Source organism: Botrytis fragariae (genome assembly GCF_013461495.1).
Source record: "Botrytis fragariae strain BVB16 chromosome Unknown tig00000001, whole genome shotgun sequence".
Taxonomy (NCBI): domain Eukaryota; kingdom Fungi; phylum Ascomycota; class Leotiomycetes; order Helotiales; family Sclerotiniaceae; genus Botrytis; species Botrytis fragariae.
Genome location: NW_023500987.1, coordinates 215,889 through 241,404, shown reverse-complemented (window position 1 = coordinate 241,404; position 25,516 = coordinate 215,889). Strand labels below are relative to the sequence as shown.

At 42.1% G+C, this 25,516-nt stretch overlaps 7 protein-coding genes across 7 annotated transcripts; 3 read left to right on the top strand and 4 right to left on the bottom strand.

The window, feature by feature from the left end:
* Positions 1-2,005: 2,005 nt before the first annotated feature.
* Positions 2,006-3,433, bottom strand: Bfra_000068 (putative cross-pathway control 1 protein; the record flags this gene model as incomplete). The annotated part of the gene is made up of 2 exons (XM_037330518.1): positions 2,006-2,715; positions 2,776-3,433. Coding segments are annotated over 2 exons (1,368 nt in total), but the record flags the coding sequence as incomplete, so codon positions are not given.
* Positions 3,434-9,274: 5,841 nt separating this feature from the next.
* Positions 9,275-11,995, top strand: Bfra_000067 (putative ankyrin repeat and sam domain containing protein 6 protein; the record flags this gene model as incomplete). Its single annotated transcript, XM_037330517.1, has 1 exon — positions 9,275-11,995. One exon carries the CDS (start codon positions 9,275-9,277, stop codon positions 11,993-11,995), a length of 2,721 nt encoding a protein of 906 aa, XP_037196850.1.
* A 944-nt stretch (positions 11,996-12,939) lies between these two features.
* On the top strand, positions 12,940-13,850 carry Bfra_000066 (putative aldehyde reductase 1 protein; the record flags this gene model as incomplete). The annotated part of the gene is made up of 4 exons (XM_037330516.1): positions 12,940-12,987; positions 13,042-13,233; positions 13,255-13,322; positions 13,367-13,850. The coding sequence occupies 4 exons, from the start codon at positions 12,940-12,942 to the stop codon at positions 13,848-13,850; spliced, it is 792 nt and encodes a 263-aa protein (XP_037196849.1).
* A 1,808-nt stretch (positions 13,851-15,658) lies between these two features.
* Positions 15,659-16,054, bottom strand: Bfra_000065 (uncharacterized protein; the record flags this gene model as incomplete). Its single annotated transcript, XM_037330515.1, has 1 exon — positions 15,659-16,054. The coding sequence occupies one exon, from the start codon at positions 16,052-16,054 to the stop codon at positions 15,659-15,661; it is 396 nt and encodes a 131-aa protein (XP_037196848.1).
* Positions 16,055-17,948: 1,894 nt separating this feature from the next.
* On the top strand, positions 17,949-18,257 carry Bfra_000064 (uncharacterized protein; the record flags this gene model as incomplete). Its single annotated transcript, XM_037330514.1, has 2 exons — positions 17,949-17,985; positions 18,109-18,257. 2 exons carry the CDS (start codon positions 17,949-17,951, stop codon positions 18,255-18,257), a joined length of 186 nt encoding a protein of 61 aa, XP_037196847.1.
* Positions 18,258-19,535: 1,278 nt separating this feature from the next.
* Positions 19,536-20,259, bottom strand: Bfra_000063 (putative cutinase protein; the record flags this gene model as incomplete). Its single annotated transcript, XM_037330513.1, has 3 exons — positions 19,536-19,702; positions 19,756-19,913; positions 19,964-20,259. The coding sequence occupies 3 exons, from the start codon at positions 20,257-20,259 to the stop codon at positions 19,536-19,538; spliced, it is 621 nt and encodes a 206-aa protein (XP_037196846.1).
* Positions 20,260-23,178: 2,919 nt separating this feature from the next.
* Positions 23,179-25,032, bottom strand: Bfra_000062 (putative cytochrome p450 protein; the record flags this gene model as incomplete). Its single annotated transcript, XM_037330512.1, is given in 5 exon segments — positions 23,179-23,546; positions 23,564-23,716; positions 23,826-24,539; positions 24,593-24,850; positions 24,909-25,032. 5 exon segments carry the CDS (start codon positions 25,030-25,032, stop codon positions 23,179-23,181), a joined length of 1,617 nt encoding a protein of 538 aa, XP_037196845.1.
* Positions 25,033-25,516: the final 484 nt, after the last annotated feature.

The window sequence follows — 25,516 nt, the reverse complement described above, 5'->3', positions numbered from 1 at the left end:
TCTATAAGAAATAGAATAGCACATAAACGCATCAGTTTCGTGACGATGTAACCATACTTTCCTCAAACAACAATCACTTGCATGACATTCGGCCCCTATGAAAAGCCTTCGATTCTCGGATAAAAGTTGATATTGTCACTGTGGATATCCAATTGGCACCACCAAAACAAGTCCAGCGAATACCAGCGAGGAAGGGATCGAGGAGTACTTTGATCGACAGATCAAACTGTTTAGATTCTGGCCAGCAAAGATTCAAGGTTCCGATTGGTACTTTAGCTGGAGTATATGACTCATACAAGAGAGGAAATGGTGATCAGTAACATGTGTAACTTGTGGTGGCGTGAAATTCGTGCTGATGCACGTGAACGAGGCCATTGACGCGTGCTGATACGCTCATTCACTCATTCGCCAATCCCTCACTCACACACACATATTGCAAAAGCAACCCTCACCTATCACCCACCAATCCCTTGAAGAAAAGGAATCTCTCCCCCGCCCTTCTCTTCCCAGGCTATGCATCTAAAGATAGTCTTCTACTCTATCCACATGCCTACCAACCTACCGATACAACGAATACCACATGACCACAACCATACCCATACACCTCAATACACCTCCCTATCCAACAATCATTCATCATCATATGACCTTCCCCCACCCAAGTTAAAAACTAAACACCACCAATCACGGTTGTAACAACAAAGCTAATCATTCGCCTCCCTTTTGAATGAGCCCCTCCCCAACGTCGCCTATAATTATTATCCTTCCATTTCTCACTTCACTTCACTTCACTTCACTTCACTTCACTTCACTTCATCATACCAAACCAAGCCAGATATACATACACGCCACGAAAAAAACTCCAAATTCCAACTCAAATATCAGGAAACGCGCGAACGAGGCGAGAGAAGCAAATAAAGCGAACGATCCATCCCCGTCCTCCCGATCAAGAATATTCAGTACGAGCTCCAACAAATGATGATGATACACGTGAATAGTTCTCAGAGACCCCTCCCTATCAACCTCCACAATCGAATACCACAACAAATAAAAGATGAAAGATAATGTATACAGAATCCGCGTGAATCATTTGATTCTCAGGCAAGCGACACAGCGACACAACGCAATCACCACCAAGATATCCCATTAACCCAAATGAAATAATATGAATGGTCAGAATGGAACAACCGAAACTAAGGAAGAGCTTAGAAACTAAACGAAACAAGGGTGTATAAATATAGAGACTTGTCATATACTATAAATGGATGGAAAGTTAGGAGAGCTGGAACTGAGCTGGCTGCTCAATACTTAGCAAACGACGCCTTGCGCCCCTCCCTATCTGTAAGTAACCTCAAGGGAGAGAAGAGCAAGATGCCGCCAGATAAACAACCAGCGAATAAGGTATCAAGCAGATAGAGAGATAGAACAACACATATATCAGACATCTACTCATCATTACATCACGTCACATTATCAATCAAGCAAATAAAATTGATGCAGAAACAAGTAGATTCTTCTTCATCGATAATAAACCTAAGCAACAACACAACGTTTGGGTCACACACACAATTTGAATCAATTAGGATTCAAACGGGAGACTCACCAAAAGTACAACTTCCCCCAGAACAAGCCAATCCAGCCAAAGCAAATAAGAATATGAGAAAAACGATAAAAATGTATCTGTAAACCCACGGCAAAAGAGCCACTCATTCAATGATATCCCCATACACATCCCTAGAATCCTTTATTATAAAAGGCAACACGAAAGAAGTTAAACCATCCCACATTTTCCTACCAAACCACTCCAAATCTCATAGTATGAAAAAGAAATAGAGAATATAACAATACTTTTCGAACCAAAGAAATCCACAATTATAGCGTCATGACTATTGCCCCTATGCAATAGCTGCTACCATAATCTCCTTGAAGTCAAGGGTACCCAAAATCCCTTCCTCCAATCCATGATTGTGCCGGCGACTGAAAGAAGACAGTCTTTATTATCCATTCAAGTTCTTCGCAAGGCTTTTTCCTTCCAGTGAGCCACTTCGGCAGTTAGCCGTGTGATTTCATCTTCAAGTTCTTCCATTCTTTGCATTTTTCTTTGACGAGACTTTCGAGCAGCAAGAGTGTTACGAGCACGTTTCATTGCGACGGTGTCGTTAGAATCTTCAACGATGATAGGTGGTAAAGCCTTGGATGGTTTTCGAATACCAGAAGTAGCTGACATGGGAGATGTTGCAGAACCAGATTTGCGACGGTTATCCTTTTTAGCATTGAGTTGTTCGGCGACTTCGAGTTCTTCTTCGACTAGCAGAGGAGAATTGTTGGCATTTGCTTGCTCAAAGTTCTCTGCATCTGGGAAAAGAGAGAACCAAGCATCGCCCGTTTGAACGGTCGTATTATCGTTAAGTCCATCTTGACCGATAAAAGGCGAATCTTGGTATTCAAAAGCAGGGGACTCGTTGTACGTGGAAGGAGTAGTCAAGTTTGTAAACGCAGCCGAGTTGGGAGCAGAGGCAGTGGCGAAAGAATCGCGAAGAGAAAGATCTCTGGGTGAAACGAAACTCATATTGGTGGTGGAGCTTGAGGACGACAAGTTGTTGATTGGATCATACATTGTTGGAATGGCAGGAGAAGAAAAGGCCGAAGAGTATGAGTTTTGTGTCGAGGATCCACCCTCGAAAGGAGTGAATTCATCACCGAAAAGTTCCATGTCTGAATGTGAATGTGAGTCATTGCGCAAACGTAAATGTGAATGATCATGTATTGAATTACCTTGGAAAGCCATGTTTGGAGTTCGCGGTATGCTCCCAGTTGATTGTGAAAACAAGGGTACTTGAGGACGAGATCGCTGAGGTTGTTGTAAAGGTGCAGGAGAAACAGGAGCAGAAGCGTAAAAGTGCTGGTGCTGAACAAGCTGCGCAGGAGAGTTGAACCGATTTGTGAAAGCCGAGTTAGAAGAATGTCCAGTAGATTGTATGATCGCTGCAACTCTCTGATTCTGCGGCAATGGGGAAGCAGATGCGAGATGAGATGAGTGACGACGATTTTGAGCTGTTAAGGCAGATGCGGTGGACAAACTAGGGGTACGATGAACGTTCGGTGTTCTGCTCTCGTAAAGAACAAAGTCCTGTTGAGGTTGATCTGGCTGAACTGGATTGTTCAGATACTGATTGTTGGATAGTTGATGTGTTGATGCCGGCAGGCTCGATGAATTGGAGTTGGGAAGCCATGGTGATTGAGAATCCGTGGTGAAAGAGTTGAACTCTTGTGGGAGTATTGTGGCGGTGGAAGGACTAAAGCTGCTGAAAGCGTTGCTAGAAGTCAGATTTTCCTGGAAGGGAAAATTTGGAGTTGAAGGGGGTTGAGTGAGTTGGGAATGGTTTGATTGGTGGAGGAAGTAATATTGACTGATGGAGTCAATGGAGGTATGATCTGGAGGATCAATGATTTAGAACATGTTGGATAACCTGTGCTCTCATGTAATGTATTATTGTAATCAGTTATTTTGGCGGTGGTCTGGGTGTAATGGGAGAAGTGTGTTGTTGTTGTTGTTGTTGTTGTTGCTGTGTTGTGTAGTTGAAAGATAAAATGATGAGAGAGAAAAATTCAAAAAAATTGTGGTGTGCCTGGGGAAAAGGATATTCTTATGCGACTTGTGTGAAAGTGTGGGAGTTTACTAGTGAGCAAATGGTTCCTACCGAGAAAGTTTATTTGTTACTTAACTGGGAATAAATTCAATTCGATTTTTAATATCTTTCATCGTGGAATCAATTACATGCGCAGTCGATGAATTTAATTGGATCCTTTTCCTCCTCTAGTTATTTTGGCGTTTTCTTAGAATCTGAGATGCTTTACCGTAGTATGTTTCGAGATTAGTCTAATCTTGGGAAGTATGAGTCACAGTCACAGTGATGGTTTCTTTGGTCTGTAATGTTATCCGTATTACATCAGCCGTCAGTCTTGTAACCTACACAATTGGGAAAGAGGAATGAGGAATGAAGAGAGTGAGAGTGAGAGTGAGAGTGAGAGAGAGGTGTGAAAGATGTGGTGGTGGTGGTGGCTGTTATCTCATCCCTGGTATCACCTGCCTTTGATAAAGTGAAGTCTGAGGAGAGATATTTTCATATATCCTTTCTCTTTCTGTCCGTCTTTCTTTCTTTCCCTCACTTCACTTCACTTCACTCTACACACACATCATTACTTTCAATATCCACTCAAGATAAGGTCTCCCAGCCCTAACTTTTTCTCTCCTCTCCTCGTACTAGACATGTTCTACGTTCTATTTTCTCTTCATATTGACCATGCGTGGTGGCCTATTAATCCTTGTTCTACACCCTCACACCAAGGTTACGCCCTGTGAAAAAGCCTTGCTCCATTTTAAGATGACATCTCATGCCGCCATTACCTCGCAGCATCGGGTATGATGGAAAGACATTTGATAGGGTCGAGAACGAAACATTCCTTCAACCTTGGACTGTGGACTGTGGACTCTAACTTTTACTCTAACTTTTACTCTAACTTTTACTCTAACTTTTACTCTAACTTTTACTCTAACTTTTACTCTGTAATCGGTTGGAGGAATTGATATCTACAGATACTGTACCGGTAGTGTAATCACCTTGGATGTATTATGAATTCCCCACGTCTAGAACTTCTGCATAGGTGTGAACCATCTGATATTCATTGCGTTCCCATGAGTGATTTCTAACTCGACAGGAAGATCTCGCGAAGATCAGATCTCGTAAGGAGGGTAAAGAATAATACGGTCACTTGAACCAAGCAATACCAAGTCAGATATACCTCGTAGTCAGATGCCATTTTGCTATACACATACATCCATCACTAGGTATATAAAATCAGAACCTACCATTTGAAGACTACCGTCCTTTTTCTTTCTTTCTTTCTTTCTTCCATTCTTCCATTCTCCCTACATCCTTAATCCGACACTTTAAATCCGTCTTGCATTTCTCCCTCGTAAGTTTTGATGTCAAACTACCCCCTCGACCCTCAACCCAACCCTCAACCTCAAAACACAACCACTCCTCTACCTTAAAACAGCACGCCCACCGCGTCGATCATCCACTCGCAGTAGACCTTCATTAACCCAAACCATCTCGCCGACCGACCGAAGAAAGCCGCAATAAAATAACTGGAGCATTTCCTTCACTCTTTCTACCTAGACTCTAGTCCCACGGAACGGAGGCCCTCTGCAAAAATTAAAAATCCTGTGATCTGACCTTGTCCCCCACTTTCCATTCCCATCGTGATTCGTACTCTGTGTGTGAGAGGAGGGTGGGTGATGGGTGGATTGCGCACACGCAAACTGCGCCCTTTACTTTACTCTGCATCTCTTTCTGCAGCTCTTTCTCCGAATTTTGATGGAGGGATGGTGGATGTGGATGGTGGATGGTGGATTGTGGATTGGCTTGTTTCATTCGTATACGTATCCAATATCCAGTCTCTCATATAAATCTCACCCGTTTCCTTACATCCACACGCAGGTAGGTCGATGTGTGAGAAGTACATCGTAGGCAGAAAGTAAGGCATGCGTACACCTCCTTCTCATTCGTCATCCCCATCCCACACACTCCAATAACATGCATACCAAGAAATCGTCTCTAGGTATATGTATCCTCCTCGTTGTGCACTAAGCCCCCTCTTCCTTCTTCCATCGAATTATATGGTACAAAGTAATATAAGAAATATCACATGTACGTACGATAGGATGTGTGTATTCTGTATTCTGTATTTTGTATTTTGCACCGGTTGAAAGTACAGAGTACCGTACGAGGTAGCTAGGTAACTAGGTAACAAATAGCAGGTAATAAATAACAGGTAGTCGTTGATTACTACTCTTCATCATCCATCCATCTGTCCCCACGACTTCCATTCCCATTCCCTCCATTCCCCTTTCCCTTCCCTCCGTTCCCCTGTTCAAAGAAAAGATGACCAGGTGTGCATGGTGGGTGTACCGTACCGTATGACTCACAATCACTTCTGCACACATCTGGAGTCTGCATACCCACCACCCACTCCCTCAAACAATCAAACTATGAAACGTCAACTCCCCCTCCCCCTCCCCCCCTCTCGATTGCTAAGCAAAAAAGTATAACGTACGGAGAAGGGTGTCAAAAAATGAACCTCATTCGTTTGATTGGTGAATGGGAGAGTTCAAAAGCTGTCGCGCGGATATGTCTACATCTGCATTTTACATCTGCATTCTACATCTGCATTCTACATCTGCATTCTACATCAAATCAAATCAAGACTGCAGATACATGATTAGCGTACTCGCACTTGTGCTTACGAAACCGTGCGTCGACCGGTATGCGTCCTCGTCGTCGTCTACCGTATCGTATTAGATTGTATCGTATTACATTGGATTAGACGGGATTGCTTATCTGCGTATGCGTATATGTACGGTGTGTGTATGTATGTGTGTATGTATGTGTGTATGTATGTATATTCAATTCAAAGCCACCGGATTGGAAATGTTACGATCTTGCGGCTCAACTAATTTTCTTCTTCGTCTTTCTTTTTCGTCTTGTTCTTGTTCTTACTTTTATTCTTGTTTGTGTTTTCGTCTCTCTTCCGAAGAATTGGTCATTTTGATTTAACACGTGAGAATCACGTGTGCACACTGGGTAGATGGGTGTGTATGTATATGTAATTACAATGAAAATCACTGTGATTAGATTTTCTCTCTAGGAGATTTGAGAGATCGGTATGTTTATCTAACTTTATTTTATTTGACTTTCTGTCTACCGGTATTTTACATTGTCAAGGGTTCAAGAGCTATTGTTGGATAGTTGATAGGGCTGAATTGAATGCGGGGTTCTTCGTTTGGAGGGATGGGATGCTTAGTATGGATTGAGAATGAGTCATTGGTATGGGGTCGTGGGGTATATATCGAGGATGGAGAGGAAAAAGGTATGTTGGAAAGTTTATTGTTTATTATTGTAATGAGTTTGAACTTTATTGAAAGTTAGCTGATGAACTGTATTTTGACGTCCAGTGATCACTAGTGTGGTGGATGATTGAACATTATAGAATATACAACCGATCCTATCCAATTCTTTATGGGAATCTTTTTCAACCGTTTAAGAATGATGCGGTAGTGCCACAATGTCAAGGTTTGAGGGTCTTCTTGAGAGAACTTTATAGATATTAGTTGCTGATTGGTAGTGCTGTTGTCTGCGCTCTGGTGTGTTCTTTCCTGAGGGGTGCTTTAGAGGTTGGTTGGGTCTCTTTGAAAGAATTTTATAGATACTTGTTCATTGGGTTGGTATTGCTTGTGTCTCCGTTTTGGACATGTTCTTCCTTGAGTGGTTCTCTGGGTTCTGGTAGGATGTTTTTGTGTTGGTGGGATTGGATGTGTTTTGTATGAGTTATTATTCGTGATGTACGGTCCTGTTAGTATCTGTGCATGTTTTCTACGTGTTTGGGAGAGAAACGATGAGTAAAGATGGATGTCAGTCCTTGCTCGATCGGTTTAAGTCTTCATGGCCTAGGAAAAGTGTTCGCTTGGATTCGCAAAGACTATTGTTATTTATCCTACCCAAGTCCATTAGCTTATATCACGAGAGGGTTGAGGAATTTTATCTCGTCCCCCCTGAGTGTTCTTCGAGTGCTGGTAGAATACGGATTGTCAGAAACAATGGCAATGAGATGGCACTAGCCAGGGCAGTGAAGCTGACAGACAGTGAAGCTGATAGACAGTGAAGCTGATAGACAGTGAAGCTCTTGAAGACTTTTTCGAAAAAGACAAAAGTACATTCATTCGTTTTTGCATTATCAAAGCCCTTCACTTCTCAGACTTATTGACTAGAACAGTAAAAGCTCTAAATGAAGGTCGCACTAACTACTCAGTTTACACGCTTTCCATCAAACACGTGTCTATTTTTTCCAGAGTACCAAATGCAAGCACGTAGACTGGTCCCAAATCAATGGATATATAAAAACCACTTGCTTGGAACTTCTCGGTAATTATCAATACCATCACAAAATAAAAGCTACTCGGAGTCAAGTAGCATGTATACAAGAGTTCAATGCCAGGTATAAGAGGTCAACCCATACCTTGAAGACACTAACATCTAGGTATCAAAACACGAATTCAATATCGAATCAAATTCATGACAGATATGTTTAAAGCATGTCTCTCTATAGGGTCTAATGGGAACTGTAGGCCAGAAAATGAGAACATTCAAAGGATAAAGATTGACTAGGCTAACTCCTCCACCTCTAGCATGAAGCATACTCTTCCAACAAGATATGAACCTATGTGGATAGTTCCGGAGCGATTGAATACCTTGGCGTAAATTTGATCTCACAATATCAATTTTGTAATTTGATATAATTATTGAAAAAACTACCTAGGTACCGGTACCTGTGTATTTTGATATCCCCCACTTGCCCGCCCTTGCTGGATGGAGGGGAAGGGCTCGAGGAGGGGTAATTTCACTAAGGTCCGTGCGTCGAGCCTCCTTCCTTCGTTTGGAACTTCAAAGTTCGTGCATGTATCATGGTTGACTTTACTTCATCTCTCAAAATCATTACACCACGAATTTGGACTTTGAAGATAATTCACGACATCGCACTTTCTTCAACTCTCTATATAACGTCTTTATATCTACCAGACATAATGGACACTCTAGATATTCATTTCAGAGTGTCCAGCGTGTTTTCTGGCTGTCGCAGGAATAATTGTTTGTGAGCAGCACCTACTGGCAAAGAGTGGTCCAGCGATACAATTTCTCACCTGCTCCTTGTATATCCATGTCGGGAGAATGTGCAGTTGAAGATTTCTGGCGCAGCGTATATCAGATAGACCATGCTCGACAAAGACTGGCAAATCATATGTGCAGTGATATCTGCCAAACATTCTTGATTCTTACTGTTGTGGCTCACCGCTTTTATTTTGCCACCAATCATAGTGCCTTTTTACCCTCTTGTTGTCAGCCTTTTTACAGTTACCTCAACGTGGCGGAGGGCTAAATAGATGTTTATAACACTGCCTCAAAGCCATGCCAGTTTGACAAATCTGCCTTGATCAATATGTTCTCGGTCATGCCTGATAAGATTTGCTGAACGCTGCATCTCATTCTCACATTGAAACCCTCACCCACCAGCCTCATCCCCAAAATCCAAGGCGATCTGAATGGATGCAAACTCTCTGTAATGAGATAAATATATATTACGATTTACAAAACCGTAGGAGAGAGACAAATTTTCACATCTTGAACTTTCCAAGAATATTGGAAACTGTTCCTAAATGGATCCCTATCAGTACCAACCGATCAATCTTGGTCGAGCTTCTATTCGACTTCTCCAACTCCACAAAGGGGACTGGTCCGATAAAATTCAAGGGCAGTTTATCAATGCTTGGTTTGACGATTCTGATAGTATCATGCCATATTTTGCGTTGTCTTATACATGGGGATACATTGACAAAGTGGAAGAGGTTATAATTGACGGCGCGAAAATCAAAGTGACTTTCAACTTACATATGGCACTTCAGCATCTAAGATCTGAGGAAGAGGATCAGATTTTTTGGATTGATGCTTTGTGTATCAATCAGGAGAATGTCCACGAGAAAATTCATCAAATCAGACAGATGGGTGATATATACAAGAAGGCTGAAAAAGTGGTGATTTGGTTAGGTCGAGGTACTGAAGACTCTGACCTGGTGATGGATGCCATGAAGCGGCTGCGGAAGGCAAGTTTGGGTTGGCATCCAGCAGAGTGGAAAGATAAGTCCAACGGTTGGGTCGATGAAAACAATGAACACCTGACGAATTTGCGCGAACAAATGAGATTGATATTGGAACGACCATGGTTTCGAAGAATCTGGATCTTGCAAGAAGTTGCTAATGCTCGTCGAGCAACGACAGTGCATTGTGGTAATAGATTTATCAGCGCTACGATCTTCTCCCAGTTTCCAGCTCTGATTGCTTTAAACCCCGCCGCACATTGTCAATCGGTTCTGGATATAATGCCTGGAATATCGCGACAAGAGTCCTGGTGGGCGCAAGGTCAGAAGCTTCACACCTTGCTAGTGAAGTTTCGCAGAAGCGAGGCGACTGATGATCGAGATAAGATATATGCATTACTGGGTATGTCTTCAGACGCACATAGGAGTAACATCTTAGACCCAAAGTGCGATAAGTCATCTCAACAAGTCATTCGAGAAGTCATCTCATTCATATTATCTGAAAAGTATCCTCAACTGATAGATGATGCGTCACTCTATCAGTGTCTTGACTGGAATTTGACAAAGTTTTTAGATAATGTGGAAGATTTAGAAGGTGTTATTTTGATGGATGCGTTTCAAGGAGCAGAAGAAAACTTCCTCAAGCTATTGATTGAAACAGATGTGTGTCGATTTGTCTCGAGAGGCTTTCATGATCGAACTCCGGTACATTGGGCCGTTCAAAGAGAGCAGCCCATCATTTTAAAGATGTTGCTTGAAGCATATCTGTGTAGTTTCGAGAAGAGAGGTTCAGAAAAGCAAACACCATTGTCGTTAGCTATTCAAACAGGAAACGCTAAAATTGTCGAGTTAGTCCTTAATACAGGCGTAGACATTGAGGTGACATGCTTGAATGGTCTAACACCATTGTTACTAGCTATTGAGAATGACAAAATCAATGTTGTTGCCTTGCTTCTTCGGAGAGGTGCTGAATATAAAGTACAGAACAAGACGAGCCCTGAAATATTATTACGAGGAAGAGATAGATCTGGCAAACCCATATCTCCAATTTCAATCCAATATTATCAACTTCCATTATCAGCCGCAATTAAGGATGGGAATCACGATATCACTAAATTGCTACTTGACCGTGGTGCAGCTCTCAAAGATGAGGACTTATCGTCAGCTATTGAGTGTGCAAACGACGAGATGGTTGAGCTCTTGATTGACCACGGTATTGGCACAGACACTTTAAAGCGTGGAATACGTCTGCGGTTGGCAGCTAAGCTTGGAAACGTCAAATTTGTCGGGGCACTCATCAAGAGGGGTTATGCGCTTGAAAGTAAAAATGGAGAAGGCCAAACACCGTTGATGTTGGCTGTCAAATACGGTCACTATAAAACCATTAAACTGTTACTCGAAAGCGGCGCTGAGATCCACAGCAAAGATTCGTTCAATCAAACACCGTTGATGTTGGCTGTCATATACGGTCACTATAAAACCATTAAACTGTTACTCGAAAGCGGCGCTGAGATCCACAGCAAAGATTCGTTCAATCAAACGCCATTAACGCTAGCAATCAAGGATGGAAACAAGGAGTTTGCAGAGCTTCTGCTTCAACATGGTGCCGGGATTAACATTGAATCTTCACTCAGGATGCCATTGATGACGGCGATCAAAAATGGAAACAAGGAAGTTGTAGAGCTTCTGTTTCAATATGGTGCCAGGATTGGCAGTGGAATTTCACGCGTAAGGCCATTAATAGCGGCGATCAAAAATGGAAACAAAGAAGTTATAAAGCTTCTGCTTCAACGAGGTGCTGAGATTCACAGTAAATATTTGTTCGATCAAACGCCATTAATGATGGCGATCAAAAATGGAAACAGGGAAATTGTAGAACTTCTGCTTCAAAACGGTGCTGATTCCGAAAGAAAAGCTAAGGGCCGTCTACCGCCATTTTTACTGGCTACTGAATGGAAACACTACGACATTGTTGAATTATTAATCCAAAGGGGCGCGGATATTGAAGTGAAAGATGATCTTGGTAGAACAGCATTGTCACTGGCTGCTGCGTACGGAATATTGGAAATTGTTCGGCTTTTGCTTGAGAATGGCGCAGAGCTTGAGACGAAAGACCATACCGGAAGAACACCATTGCAGAATGTAATGGCTTCGGATGGCTCCATAGATGATAATCCTGTCCGAAAAGGGGTCGTTGCGCTCTTGCTTGCAAAGGGTGCTAAGCTCGGAGCAAAAGATCGGGAGGGAAAAACACCGTTGCAGAATTTGAAGGCTTCGAATTAGGGAAGTGAGACTTCTCAGCGAGAGCTTGTGGCGTTCTTGCTTGAACGGGGTGCAATTGATATAGATGAGGAATAGGAAAAAACATCACTTTTGTTGGCTATATTTGAAATGAAGAAAATTCGGCTGTCAATTTCGTGGAGATGCCGGACGATATGTTCGGAGTCTCAAGATATGAAGTTCCGATTGATTTGGGGGCGGTGAGGGGGTGGAACTATGAAATGGTCCAAAAACTCTTTTTATTGCGGTTGTAATCAGGGAACGTTTAATGGCAATTCAAGAAATTGTAAGCCGTGTCTATTATCAACGGCTCAAGGGGCAGACAGATATACCCAACTGACTTCATTATCTTACCCGCGAAGTCCTGTATACACTATCATTGTCTCATGTCCTTATGTCCTCGAGCGTCCTCGCTTGTCCTGTAAGATGAGTACAGCGTGTGTGTAATGTCCACAAAAAAGAGCCAGTGTAACGGAGCCTTTTCAGCCAGGTTCAAACTTTCTGGTCGAGATTTTAAGCATTGTTGGGATAAACGGGTGATTGGTTGAAGTGATGTGGAACAATAGGGAAATCCTAATCGTTTCTACATACATATATGGAACGGCACTGTACATGAAACCTTTTTTTCCCCCATATATTCGAGAATAACAGTAAGGTCTCATGTATATTCTAGTTCGAACTATTGGAAGCATCAGCCCGGAAAGAGAGGTAGAAACTGAAGAGCGAGTAAGAGTGAACAGAGAGGATGTGACGATATTTACCTAAGTTGTATGGAATGGTGAATTACGGTAGATGTGGAGATGGTCATATACCGGCACCGTTTCCTCACAAAGCTCCTGGCCTTCACGACCCTCGCAATCCTGATACCAGCTCTACTGTCATTGCGAGGACTCTCTCATTTGAGGTTTCTAGAAATTTGAGAATTGAAAGCAACGAGTTCTCCAAAGATGAAATTCCCCTCACTCCCGCTCAAGGACGGCAACTCTATTCCATTGGTGAGCGATTCTATACCCTTCTCTGCATACAATAGAATACTAACAACAATAAAGATAGGATTTGGCACAGGTACTGCGTGGTACAAAGAGGGCCCCGAAGAACCTTTAAACCGAGATCTTGTCGATATTTTGAAGGCAGCTATTGAGCGTGGTTTCCGTCATATCGACGCTTCTGACGCTTACGGCACGGAAGAAGAGGTCGGTATCGCTATCAAAAAATGCGGCATACTGCGTAAGGAAATTTTCGTAACCACGAAAGTCTTCTAGGGTCTCTACGACATACCCATATCGATTCAAAGTAGTTTAACTAAGCTCCAGTTGGATTATGTGGACTTGTGAGTCAAACGTTCCATTGTTTATATAATCACTAATTCTGTAGATATCTGCTCCATTCACCCTATCTCGCTAGAAAGTCATCCGATCTTCAACCGATCTGGCTGTCGATGGAGCAGGTAAAAGCCTCTGGAAAGGCCAAATCCATTGGAGTATCAAATCACCAGTGTTCGCACATTGAAGTATTACTGAACGTCGCCATCATCATCCCTGTTCTCAATCAATTAGAATTCCATCCTTACCTGCAGCGCGCATACGATTATCTCCCCTGGATGCGGGCGCATGGGATCGAGGTGGCTAGTTTCAACGGGTTAACACCAATCACCAAAGCACGGTCCGGGCCTCTCGACAACATACTTGTAGAGATTTCAGCCCGACACCAGATTCCCAAAAATGCTGTACTGATTAGCTGGCAGATTGCTCAGAATGTTGTAGTGACGACAACGACGACGAAGGTTGGTCGACTGGAGGATTGTGCTGCAGCTGTGCAGCTGAAATTATCGAGAGAGGAGCAGGAGAAAATCACATAGGTTGGATTGACGCATCATTACAGAGCTTAGGCTCCTGATCGTTTCGATCCCAATGATAGATCCTAGCTTTCTAATACATATCTGGTGTTGTTTATAAGTCTGTCTCAGCTACAGAGTTCGGAAGGAAACATTTTGGTATTTTGGATTTACAATCGAAATTCTCTTTCGTATTTGAATCGAAGACTCTTACTTGTCTTATTGGAAATCAATTCAAATGTCTTAGAGGGCCACCAATGCAAAGTTCCATTTTGCAAATGGAAAGTTGAGATGATTCTTATCAATAGATAATCATAACTCCTACTACCAGTCGATGGCAGAAGTATCAAACGCTCTGGAGAGAGTAGATGGACAGAATATCAAAATTTGACAGACGACGCTGTATTTACATAATAATACATTCATAAAATTCATGGACTTCCATGGGTGAAATCCAAATTGAACGAAGCGAAAAATTTCATTTCTCCACAAAGGAAGAAATCCATTCACCTCTGAACGTACAGGTAAATTTATATCTTCCATCTCATCATAATAAGCAATACTCACATCAATCCGGCCGTTACCACCCGCCCTGAGACTCCCCCTCTATCTGGTTCCATCTCCAAATTTTTCGGCCGAAAAACTTCGGCCGCGACTCAAATCAGAATCGAAGTACCCACTCTCATCCTCATCTCCAACGACTAAACAAGCATCTCAGCAGGTCTTTCCATGGAAATACAACTATATCTCTATTCCAACCAATCCCTATCTCCCATTCTTCTTCAAGAATTCTTTTGTTGCATATCTACACCGGCTCCGAAGGTTTGAGACTCTCGGACTTCCGAGTATCTCCTTTAGCCTTCACCTATAAGTTCTTTTCCATATGTAAAGAATTAATGAATGTTGCATGATATCATATCATTGCATATCAAATATCCCCACAGAGAGAAAAACTCAGGTCCATGTTCTGATCTAGAATCGAGATGACTGAGAACCCGATAACGTAAGAAATACATCCATCCGTAAGCTCATTTCTCCTCGGATGAGTAAGATTTCAATTCATATCCGACAAACAGGAATTATCATGGAAACCAGGTGGGGAATAACTGAAAAAGGCAGGAGATATGTTGGAATGGATAGTCGGTGATGAGGATTGAAGTTTTGTTGCATGTCGTTATTCGGATCCGGATGGGATTTTCGGATATAGGGGTCGGAGATCATGGGCTCGGTAAATTATTGAATGTGTAGAGAGGAACACGGAGAGCTTGGGATGGATTGGAATGGGTTTGATTTGATTAGGAAGGTGAGTATGTGATCGGAGATGAGTGGGTTTTATGTGCAAAAGGAAGGTAGACCGGTTTGGTGATGGTGTAGCGATGACGTCGGATTATGGAATGTCACTTGAAGGATCATCGAACCTGATACATAAGTTAGATACAAATATTATTTATTTGAACGGCATCATCTTACGGTTCAATATGGGGTCTTTCGTTCAGATTATTATTTATTTCAATCTTTATATTTCTTTCGGATAATGATCTTGTAACATGGTGTTGTATTTTTTCAACCGCTATTACCAACACTAATCGATTCTCCCTATCTTTTGCTCCAAACTCAGTATCCTGCCCAAGTCGACGTAGTTCGATATCGCAAGACTCATGAGACATAAATTATAGACCAACGAACCCCTCAAGTCCATTACTTGAGATTAAAAATTATGTATTCCCTCCCTCTGTACATCAAGAAACCCTATCCATTACCCCCCCTTCGAATTCAAGATCCTCCACCCCATAACCAAACACAAATCCACATATCCATTAATATGTTCCCATTCAAACACTTTGTCTATCCTTCTCTTTACTCCTTTTGGACTCCAAATAACGCCTACAATCATTAAAGGTCGCCACGATCATCCATATCAAAATTATACCACCGCATCCTACAAGCAGAACAACATCCCAAATCGCCAATCCGTCAAACGGTCGAGCAAAGAAAGATCTGCTTGATGCCTTGGCTCGGGGTGCTGATTCCTGTTCACAAGAAATAGATACATCGGAACAGTTTTTTACTATCGTGGTAGTAATGATGGCGGTAATGGTGGGGATTATGGCGGTGGTAACGGGGGTGTTAATGAAGTTGACAACGGTTTTGGTAATGATGGGAGCGAAGCTAGTAATATTAGGAGGAAGCTTTTCGAGACCTCCGAATGCGTATACGACGTCTGCCATTTTTCTTTCGATTGTTGGAAAGGTGCTTGGGAATGAGATGGAAGTGTTTGCATGGGATATGTAGATATTTCAGGATTAATTATTTGTGCGTGAAATAACGATCTGATACTAATTGCTTGGACTAACATAGACTGGGGACTACGAGGTCTAGTTACCTCCAGAAGGAAGAAATAACCGATGCTACACTCGCTAAATGGAAAGTTTTTTAATGACACTTCAAGCTCGAAGATGAATGATACAGTTCGTCCTGTGTATGGATGTCTTTTTACGATGAGACGTAAGACAGGTATGGACTGAAGAATTCCTATTTCGAGATTGATTTTCATTGGAAATTATAGCAGATCGATATGATATGTGAAAAAATTTGGGAAGAGATCGGCGGGAGAAAATATCGAGGTTACGGTAACCGATACCGCGACGTCTCTGATGATAAAAATCACTCCCAGAACTAAACATAGCAAGAGAAATGGGGAATTGTATGAACATGAATTCAAAAACCACTTCGGTGCCTACTTGTAGAAAGCGAAAGTCGAGACTCGCTTTCGCTTAAATACGTTGTATATCAACTACGTATAAATATTTATATACGTTGTGTCTGGGAGTGGGAGTGCAGACACAATGACTCCCTCCCCTTCCCTTTGAAGACTCTCTAATTGTCTCAATTTATATCATATAATCACTCTTACACTCTCACCACTTACCATCTAAGCTAATTTATAAGCATACAACTTAGCCTAGTATAGAAAATATACCCTTTACACCATACTCAAGTTTCCCGTGAGCAGGGTATTCAATAGTCCGGACTACAATTCAACAATTTAAGGGTTTGAATGTCTGAAAGTAGGTAGATTTAAGGATAGTTTAACGTTCTAATTAAATTCAATCTTAAATGGTTTGAAGATTCTAATTGATTTGAGGATTTGATAATTTTTATTGTTGAACTATAGTTCGAGGTATTGAACACTCTGTTCTTGAGAATCCCGATATGATGGTTTTATCACTAGGCTCTGATTAAAATATTCATGATATATTCTTGAATCTCACCAATAGAAAATCTTATGAGTAATAATTATTCTTACAACAGTGAGACTTATAATTACTTTAACAAGTGATACAATAGGTTATATAAATTATACTGTAGTTTGATTCATGCTTCTCTGTCTCATTTTCGCTTATACAGACTCCTATCTTGGCCTCCCTCCTTTTCTTTTCTTCTCTTTTCTTCGGTTATGATCTATATTGATAGGCTTCATTATTCTATATATATATTAGCTAGCTTGATCTTCAAGAGATATATCCTTTCCTCATTTCATAGTTCAAGTTTAACAATCATTTAATATGAGCTTCTACATACTCACTGTATGCTAGCTGACACCCTCGTCATGTTAGAGCCTTTGTGTCTAAAAGTTAGAGTATAGACACAGCGGGAAACCCCTTGTAACCCTATCATTCAGAGCTTATGATTGTTCAACTCATATAGTTCAATTACCTTCACAGTCTTATACTACCACACAATTTCACTATATAATATGAAGAATTGATCTAATATCAAGAAACATTCTCTTTACATCGCATCATTATGATACAAAAATAAAGGTGAACCCCCTTATAGCTCCCCTTCCCCTACTTCATTCTTTCAAGGTCCATGATTTTTCTAACTCTTATCATACAATCGTTCTCATTTTCTCATATATTACTATATGATTTACTACATGCCCCCATGAAGTATAGCGTATTGGAAGAGACTCTACGCTCCACTCGAACTTTTCTCGATACAATGATTGTATCACTAAATTCTAAAACGTAATAAGTTATACACCTTCCAATTTCCGTCCAAGAAGGTATCCAGTATCTCTATCATTCACTAGCCTCTTGTTCGCACAATCTGATAACTATGGCGTATCTTCGCCGCAGCTTCACTATATTAATCGGTTAGTTAGTGGTTGGTTGGTCATTATAACGCCGATGAGTCTCTCCTTCGTTTTTTTAAGTTCGCTTTATTTCTTGCTTATGCGCAACAAACTGAATATCGATCAACATTCCCAACATCACAGAGACATCAAATTTCAGCACCAGCAACTCCAACCGTACCAAACTCACGATGTCAGAAACACAAACAGTATCAGTTAAAAAGCCATTCGTTCCAAAGCAGATGATGGCCAAGACCGCAACTCTTTACAAGGAACTCACTAGCGATTCCTAGATCGATGCTGCTAAGCATGCGATAACCCGTCTTTTGTCCCTTTTATTGCGGATGCTATAACTAAGTACGTGAATTTCCTTAATATCACCACTCTTAAAATCCATATCGAAGACTCATCAATTCCTAACCTAGTCCACGACAACGGCTGCCAAACCGGCGAAGTCACAAAAGCAATCATGGGATCCCATCCCCAGAAGGTATCCTAATCCAAGCCACCCATCGCAATCAATATATGATAGATAGCTGTCTTGAATTTGCCACAGCCGGAAACTGGCCAGTCGAAGCAACTGTTATGCCAGCCCAATCACTCACCTTCCGGGGTAACCACTTCACGCATTCATTCAGCAACGTTTTCATTTCCCATCTTGATGAAAATCACGATCCAGCAGCGAAGCAAGCCTATCGGACTTTGAAGTCGGGAGGCACAGCGATAGTTTCTACATGAGCTGCATTGACGCATGGGGAACCGATCAAAAGAGTGTATCTTGAGACACGGGGGCCTGATGTTGCATTCCCTATGGCTATGCCAACACATTGGTATGGAAAAGATGGGGTTGAAGAATTCTTATCTTATTGGGGGTTTTAAGGAGGATATTAAAATCACGACCTTTGATATTTACATTGAAGCGAAGGATTTGCGACATCTCATGTCTACTACTGGGAGCTTTTTGGGTGCGCGAGCTGATGGATGGTATCCGGAAGATGAGGAGAATGAGGATAAAGCGGTTGATATTTTGGTGGAGGATATAGAGGCTGGGCCCTGCTAATCTAAGCTCCCCTCGGGAAATATAGCGTTGAGAATGGTTGCGAGTGTAGGTCTTGCTACAAAGCACCACCAGTCCATCACCCACCGACTGGTACACATGTATGACAAGATGTTGTTTCCATTTTATTCAAGGATCTTGCTTCACATTCTCTATCAATTTCAATCTCGATCTTGAGCAACCATTAAGCCCTCACATAATAAAGTACTACACTAGTGATATAAACCTAAAATCAAGAGACACTTCATATTTCATCCGTCACCAGAGAGAAAATCAAAGGAGAAGAGTGTTCCACATAGATGATGCGACAAAAAATTAATTCCCGACCAAGTGGCCCCCACCATGTAAATAATTAGTACAAATATAAATAAGAAGATGTGCAATCAATGCAACAATTGGTCATCATCCAAATCCAAATCCAATGTCTCAAAGAACACTAGCACGGGTATCGTAATAACTTTGTAAAAGATTGTGATGAAATAAGATGGTGATTGAAGTCGGCCCAGCCCACCCATCACATACCGGCGGCAGTCTTAGCAAAAGCAGCAGCTGTACCGGCATCCATTCCATAAGTTAAATGGGGTGCTAGAATAAGATCTCCGTGAGCGCAAATGTTATCACCAGTATGGCAGATAACTTTTGTGTTTGCAGCTGATGCGCCTGCGACTGGACTTCCATTGTCTGTGATACATGTTAGTGGGTGTTATGAATGATTTGATAAAAGCTCTACTTACTCGGGTCGCCGAAAATAATAGCAGAGCTGACTTTGGCCATGGTGGCTGCGGGAAGCATTTTTGCAGCGTTGTGTACGAGTTGACCGCCTTGGGAGTAACCTGCCATGACGATCTTGGAATCGGGACAGTTTGTAACGGCAGTTGAGATCATTTGAGCCCTGTGATAGAAGTTAGTGGTTGGGATTTGATAAACATTGGAGGTACATACATCATCTTGCTTCCAGCTGCATCACCTCCTGCTAAAAATCCAGGGATATCGGCGGGGTAGGGAACACCTTGAGCAGCCATATTGCTAGCACCAACGGCTTTACCAAGAGCAGCAACTAATGGAGGTCCTGCTACGGTACCTAAAGTACCTGTTTCTGTAGTTCCACGGGCAAAGATAAGCATCATTGGTGCGCATGCTCCGGCTGCAGCTTTAACGTTTCCAGTGTTTTCGAGAATTGGCGCGGCTAGCGCGGTAAGAGGGAGGAGCAAAAGAGATAGAGACTGTGAAACCTTCATTTTGGAGCCTTGTTGTTGTATAAATTAAATCCTCGAAATGATTATTATTTTCTTGAAGTGGTAAAGAAAGCAATTAGAAGTAAGTTGTATTGGATGGATGAATTAAAAAGAAACGGTCATCCATCGGGGCTTACATGAATTTATATATTCAATCATACCAAGATCCTCAGTTACAAAAACACATATCAACATCGCAAACAATCCCATGACGGCGGAAAGGAATGAAAAGAAAGGTTGCGATTGGTTGAAATTTCTCATGCAAATATGACGGTGACATTCTAGAAAGATGGATGGGATGAATCTGCGTGAGCGGCGGAGGCACAGACAGATGGAGGATTTCTTCAACATGAAACTCGTCTCAACCACAACCCCATTATCACCAACACCGAGGTAATAAGGAAATCGTTCCTTCTAATCTGACATTCAAAATCTTAGATGTTTAGACTGCAACGTTTGGATTCTGGGCGTTAAGGCTGTGTACATCAAAATCCATCAACTTGAGAATAATGATGTTGTATCACCGATCGATGGAAATATTTCAATGCTTCGGTGTGTAGTACTGATGAAAGAAGGATCAGTTATTGCATATTCTGAATTTCCACTGAACTAAAGATAGAAGTATCTTTTGCAAATCTCTATTTGAATCTTCACACCGACTCTGAATATGTAAACTTTTACAAGATCGTGTGGCTCAACAAGTCCACAGTCTGATACTACTACACTGAATGGAAGAAATCAAACCGCGTTTTCATTGGCATTTGTCTGTGCGATCAGCCTCATCAATTGAGAAAGCGGAATAAAGTTTATGCCTCGGTACTCAGTCTGCTTAAACAACGTGTTTGCGACAAGTTTGTGGGCATAAAGTAAAGACACAGATGCTCGTATTATCAGAATCCAAACAGCAAACCGGACGATATACTGTTTAGAGTTGGGATGGTTGGACAGTTTGATTTCTCGCCATGCGATTCGTAGAGAGAACTGTTCTTCCAGGGCCAGATCCACTCTGATTTAACCTTAAGCTACTTCAGATGTGTTTTGATTTTCGCTCGGCAGTTTTTGCCAAATCTTCAGGATTCGCTCGCATCGATTTCTTGGTGATGTTTGTTCCATCGTCATGCCATTTTGGCACCACAATTAGGTTCGGCATTTGAGCTCGATGGGGCATTTGGACACGAGGGTAATGAAAGATGACACTGACACCCTGCAAGTGCTTGATAAATTAGAGTATCTCTTGCACTTTCTTGGTAGACCGCACAGAATTCTAATCCTCTCTCTAACGAACAACAACATTCAACCCCATACCTTTGCATCAATATGGGATTCCGACGAGGTTTTATGACACACCAAAGTCCGAAAAGTTTGAGTCTTTTTCGTTATAAATATTGGACCGTTGAAGACTATGATCAAAGCATTTATCTTTGATGGATTGTATGAGAAGACTGTTAGACACCAAGGGAAAAGATGCGACTCAAATTCATTCTAGCAATCATTGAGGTGTGAGCCTATCAGTCTTGACATCTACCACGTGATGAGGCTAGCCATCTTAGCTATCTCTCAATAAATTCATAACAAGCCGAAGCGATGCCACACCTATGATCAATCGAGAAAGATGTTCCATAAGAACAGGTCAACACGATGACAGGAAGACTCATGGCGCTATATTATCTTCTACATTTCCATCGTCTACCTCATCGATCTTCCATTCTCTGGTGTTGGAATTGAGTCAGTTTATCCTGACACTGAACATCCGCTGTCAATCACGACTTCCCGCTTGTCAAAAAAGCTAAATTGCTCCACCCCTGTTTCGACCAACTGATCACCATTGATCTCCCGAGATCTCCACCACTTGCATGGCCAGCAGAAGATGTTCTATTTTGACCGCATGCTTTTTCTGATAAAGCACATTATTGGTATGAAAAAGCACTTCTCGTCACGTAAAAAGTGCGACAACGGCAGAGAGTACCACTTGAAGAATTGATGCTGAAGTTGTCCGAGGGGCAAATAATTGCAAGTCAACCTCAACGAGATTTCTACAATATGAGCTAGAATCTCAAGGGCAGCGACCGTAACAGGCAAGGGAAGTATGACGATGATGGGAGATCAAGATGTCTGGTCGATCAACGTCAAGGGTCTTAGCTGCCGCTTTTTTTCTGCGTTATCATGTCTATCTCTCAACCCTGGTTGCATTGCCACGTCTCGTTGGGGTCTTCTTAGCAGTACATCCACTACTTGTTGAAGCTTTGGGCAGGTATGACGAAGGAAAGTAAAGTATATTACTCGTCGTTTTCTAGTCACTAAGTGGTGATTAAAAACCAAGAATATCTCCACGTGGACGAGACAGCGGTTCACTAAGCCTGGCTGAATCATACATCGAAAGCACCTACATTTCGATTGAAAGTGATGATTGCTTGATTTGATGTCGAAGATTGAATCGAGTGTATACTTTTATTGTCATGTTACTGTGGCCTGGAACCATCATTACACGCTATATTTGAGATAGTCTTCCGTAAAGCTGCAGTGGCTATAAAAAAGTCATAGATTGGTCGTCGTTATGCAAATTGGGGTGTAAGATACGCAGATGCGAATATCCCGAGTTTCACGAGTCTACATGAGTTTGATCATTTCATATTCAATCTTAAAGTGTATGCGAAAGATTCACTTTCGAGTCTACTTAGGCATTCGCAAATTTCGTGGTGTGTATTGTGGCTATCTTCAATGGGGACGAGTATAGAAATCCAATACACTCCAACATCCTTCAATCAGTTTTCACTCGAGGAGAACCAAATTATAATACTGAGTTTTTCTAAATTATTTATATAATTTGCTACATAGAGAACAATCTAAATGTAAACAGGTAAGGACAACGAAATTATAATGATCACGATTGATACATCTTTTCCTTCCATGTATACCCAGAATCTATATTAAAGAAATCTCTCTCTTCTCATACCCGACGGCCCTCCCATTAAGAACTCCATCCTCTCCACTAACCATCTCCATATCCGCTCTTTCCCTCAACAAAGCAGATCTATCTACTCCGCCCTTTCGCTCCACCAAAGCAAAAGGAAACCACTCCGGTCTGACAATCACATACGCGGTGTAATCATACCAAGGCACCTCAATATCCTCACCCTTCTCATTCTTCTGCTTTCTAATATCCACACTCCACAAGATCGTCGCAATAACAGTAAGTAACAACATCTCTACATGATCCTGTCCAATACAAGCTCGTCTTCCCCAACCGAATCCGTGATTGGCTTTGATGGATGGAAAGTGGGTCAGAGGCTCTTTGTAAGTGGGAAACTCGGGGATAGCCAGCGCTCGGGTCGGAAGTTTTCGGGGTCTGGGTAGAGGACTGGATCACGGCAGAGACCCCATTCGAGAGCGAAACAGACGGTGCCTTTGGCGAGGAAATATCCGTCGTATACATCGTCTTGTGAGAGTACGTGAGGAACGCCTGGTTAATTTTGTTAGTTTATCTACTCATTTTGGGGATAGTTCCGAAACCGGGAAATGTAAATTGCCTGAGAAAAAGATCAGGGAGGGAAAATAGAAATCACACATACCAGCAGGGGCCGGACTTCTCCACCTGAAAATTTCTCTAATGATCGCTCTCACAACAGGCAATTGCTGAATATCATCAAAAGTAGGTGGTCGATCCCCACAGACTCTATCGACCTCTTCTTGTCCCTTGGCCTGCCACTCTGGACTAACAATCATAGCGTGGAAGAAACTTTGAATGGGTGACGACGTAAGAATACTTCCAATCAACGCCAACATGCCGATCGAATAGGTATTATCTTCTTCAATTTTAGGTGTAGTGGGCATGCTCAGATGTCGTGCCATCCAGGATGGTTCCGGCTTCTCATTTAGAAGTGACTTCCTGACTTCCTCTTTTTCTCCGAACCAAAAGTTTCTCTCCCGTTGAAAACGTACTCGTTCTGCTACCTTCCAAGGTTGAAGAAAATCGGGCACCCAGTCTGGGATATTGCGGAGGAAAGGAAGCTTGTTTTGGATATCACCATCGGCTGAGATACGGCGGAGGAGTTGATTGGCACGCATGATGGTTTCTTTGGCGGTGGAGAGACGAGGATCATTCCAGGCCATTTGCGATGAGACTTGAGCGGTACATTCTTCGCAGAATTGTTTGAAGAGGTGTGGTTGAGCGATGAGACGAGTGACGAATGTTGCGGCGCCCTTTTGAGACAGGCCCTTGAGACGATCGGGTGGTATGCTGGACATGGTGGCCTTCATCCAAGTTTTGATGCGCCTCATGTCATCTGGATGGATAATTAGTATTGTGGGAGGAAATTCCAGATGCTGGGAGACATACCGCCATTGGTCACAAGGGGGATGTATCGATTTGTGTATCTGCAATCTTCTCCGATGGCTGCAAGAAATGGTCTATCCGAATAGATAGCACCTCTCTTGACAAACAGGTCTTCGCAGATTTTATGAGAGGTAATCCAGACAGTAGTATCACCGGCCAAATTCGCTTGGTACATATTTCCATATTCCCTACTCCATTCCACCATTTTCATCCATGGATTCTTTGGGTCAAGATCAGGAACTGATCCAATGATCGGGTATCCTATAACAAAACATCAGTAAAGATCCGTCATTGAGATATTGTAAATATTTTCTCTTACCTTTTGGACCCGGCAGTGTTTTGGCGCCATCAGGTATCTTCACTTTCTTGAATAGACGCTCATAAGATACATAGCATATAAAAATCGCAGCAGAAAAAACAAGCAGCAACAACGAGTATGCCATGCTTGCCTATGACGAAACGATCGACTATAGAATTTTGAAATGTAAAAAAGAGGGAGATGGGAGACTTGATATTAAAACAAAAATCGCAGCCTGCCCATCCAGCTCCCGAGGAACAAAATAAGCAACCCAAAGAAAAAAGAAATACGGATCCAGTAGTACTACACTAGTTTCTCCAACACCAACAGACCCATCCACACTAAGACAAAACTAGTCACTTTCCTACCATATGCCTACATTTCATCTGACAAGAAGGACCAAGCCTCTCTCGAGCCTTGCACAACAACACCCAAAACATGATTTCCAGCTCTATGTCGATCACGTAACAAGGGACGATTGTTTCCGTTGCTGAAACATCTTCGACGCGCTATGTTCCGAAGCACGGATACTAGAGATGATCCGCTAAACCTCTAGTGCCCTTTTGCGTGCCGACCTTCGTATTGCTTGGCCCAGTGCTGCATACATAAATACATTGCTTGTTTGGAGT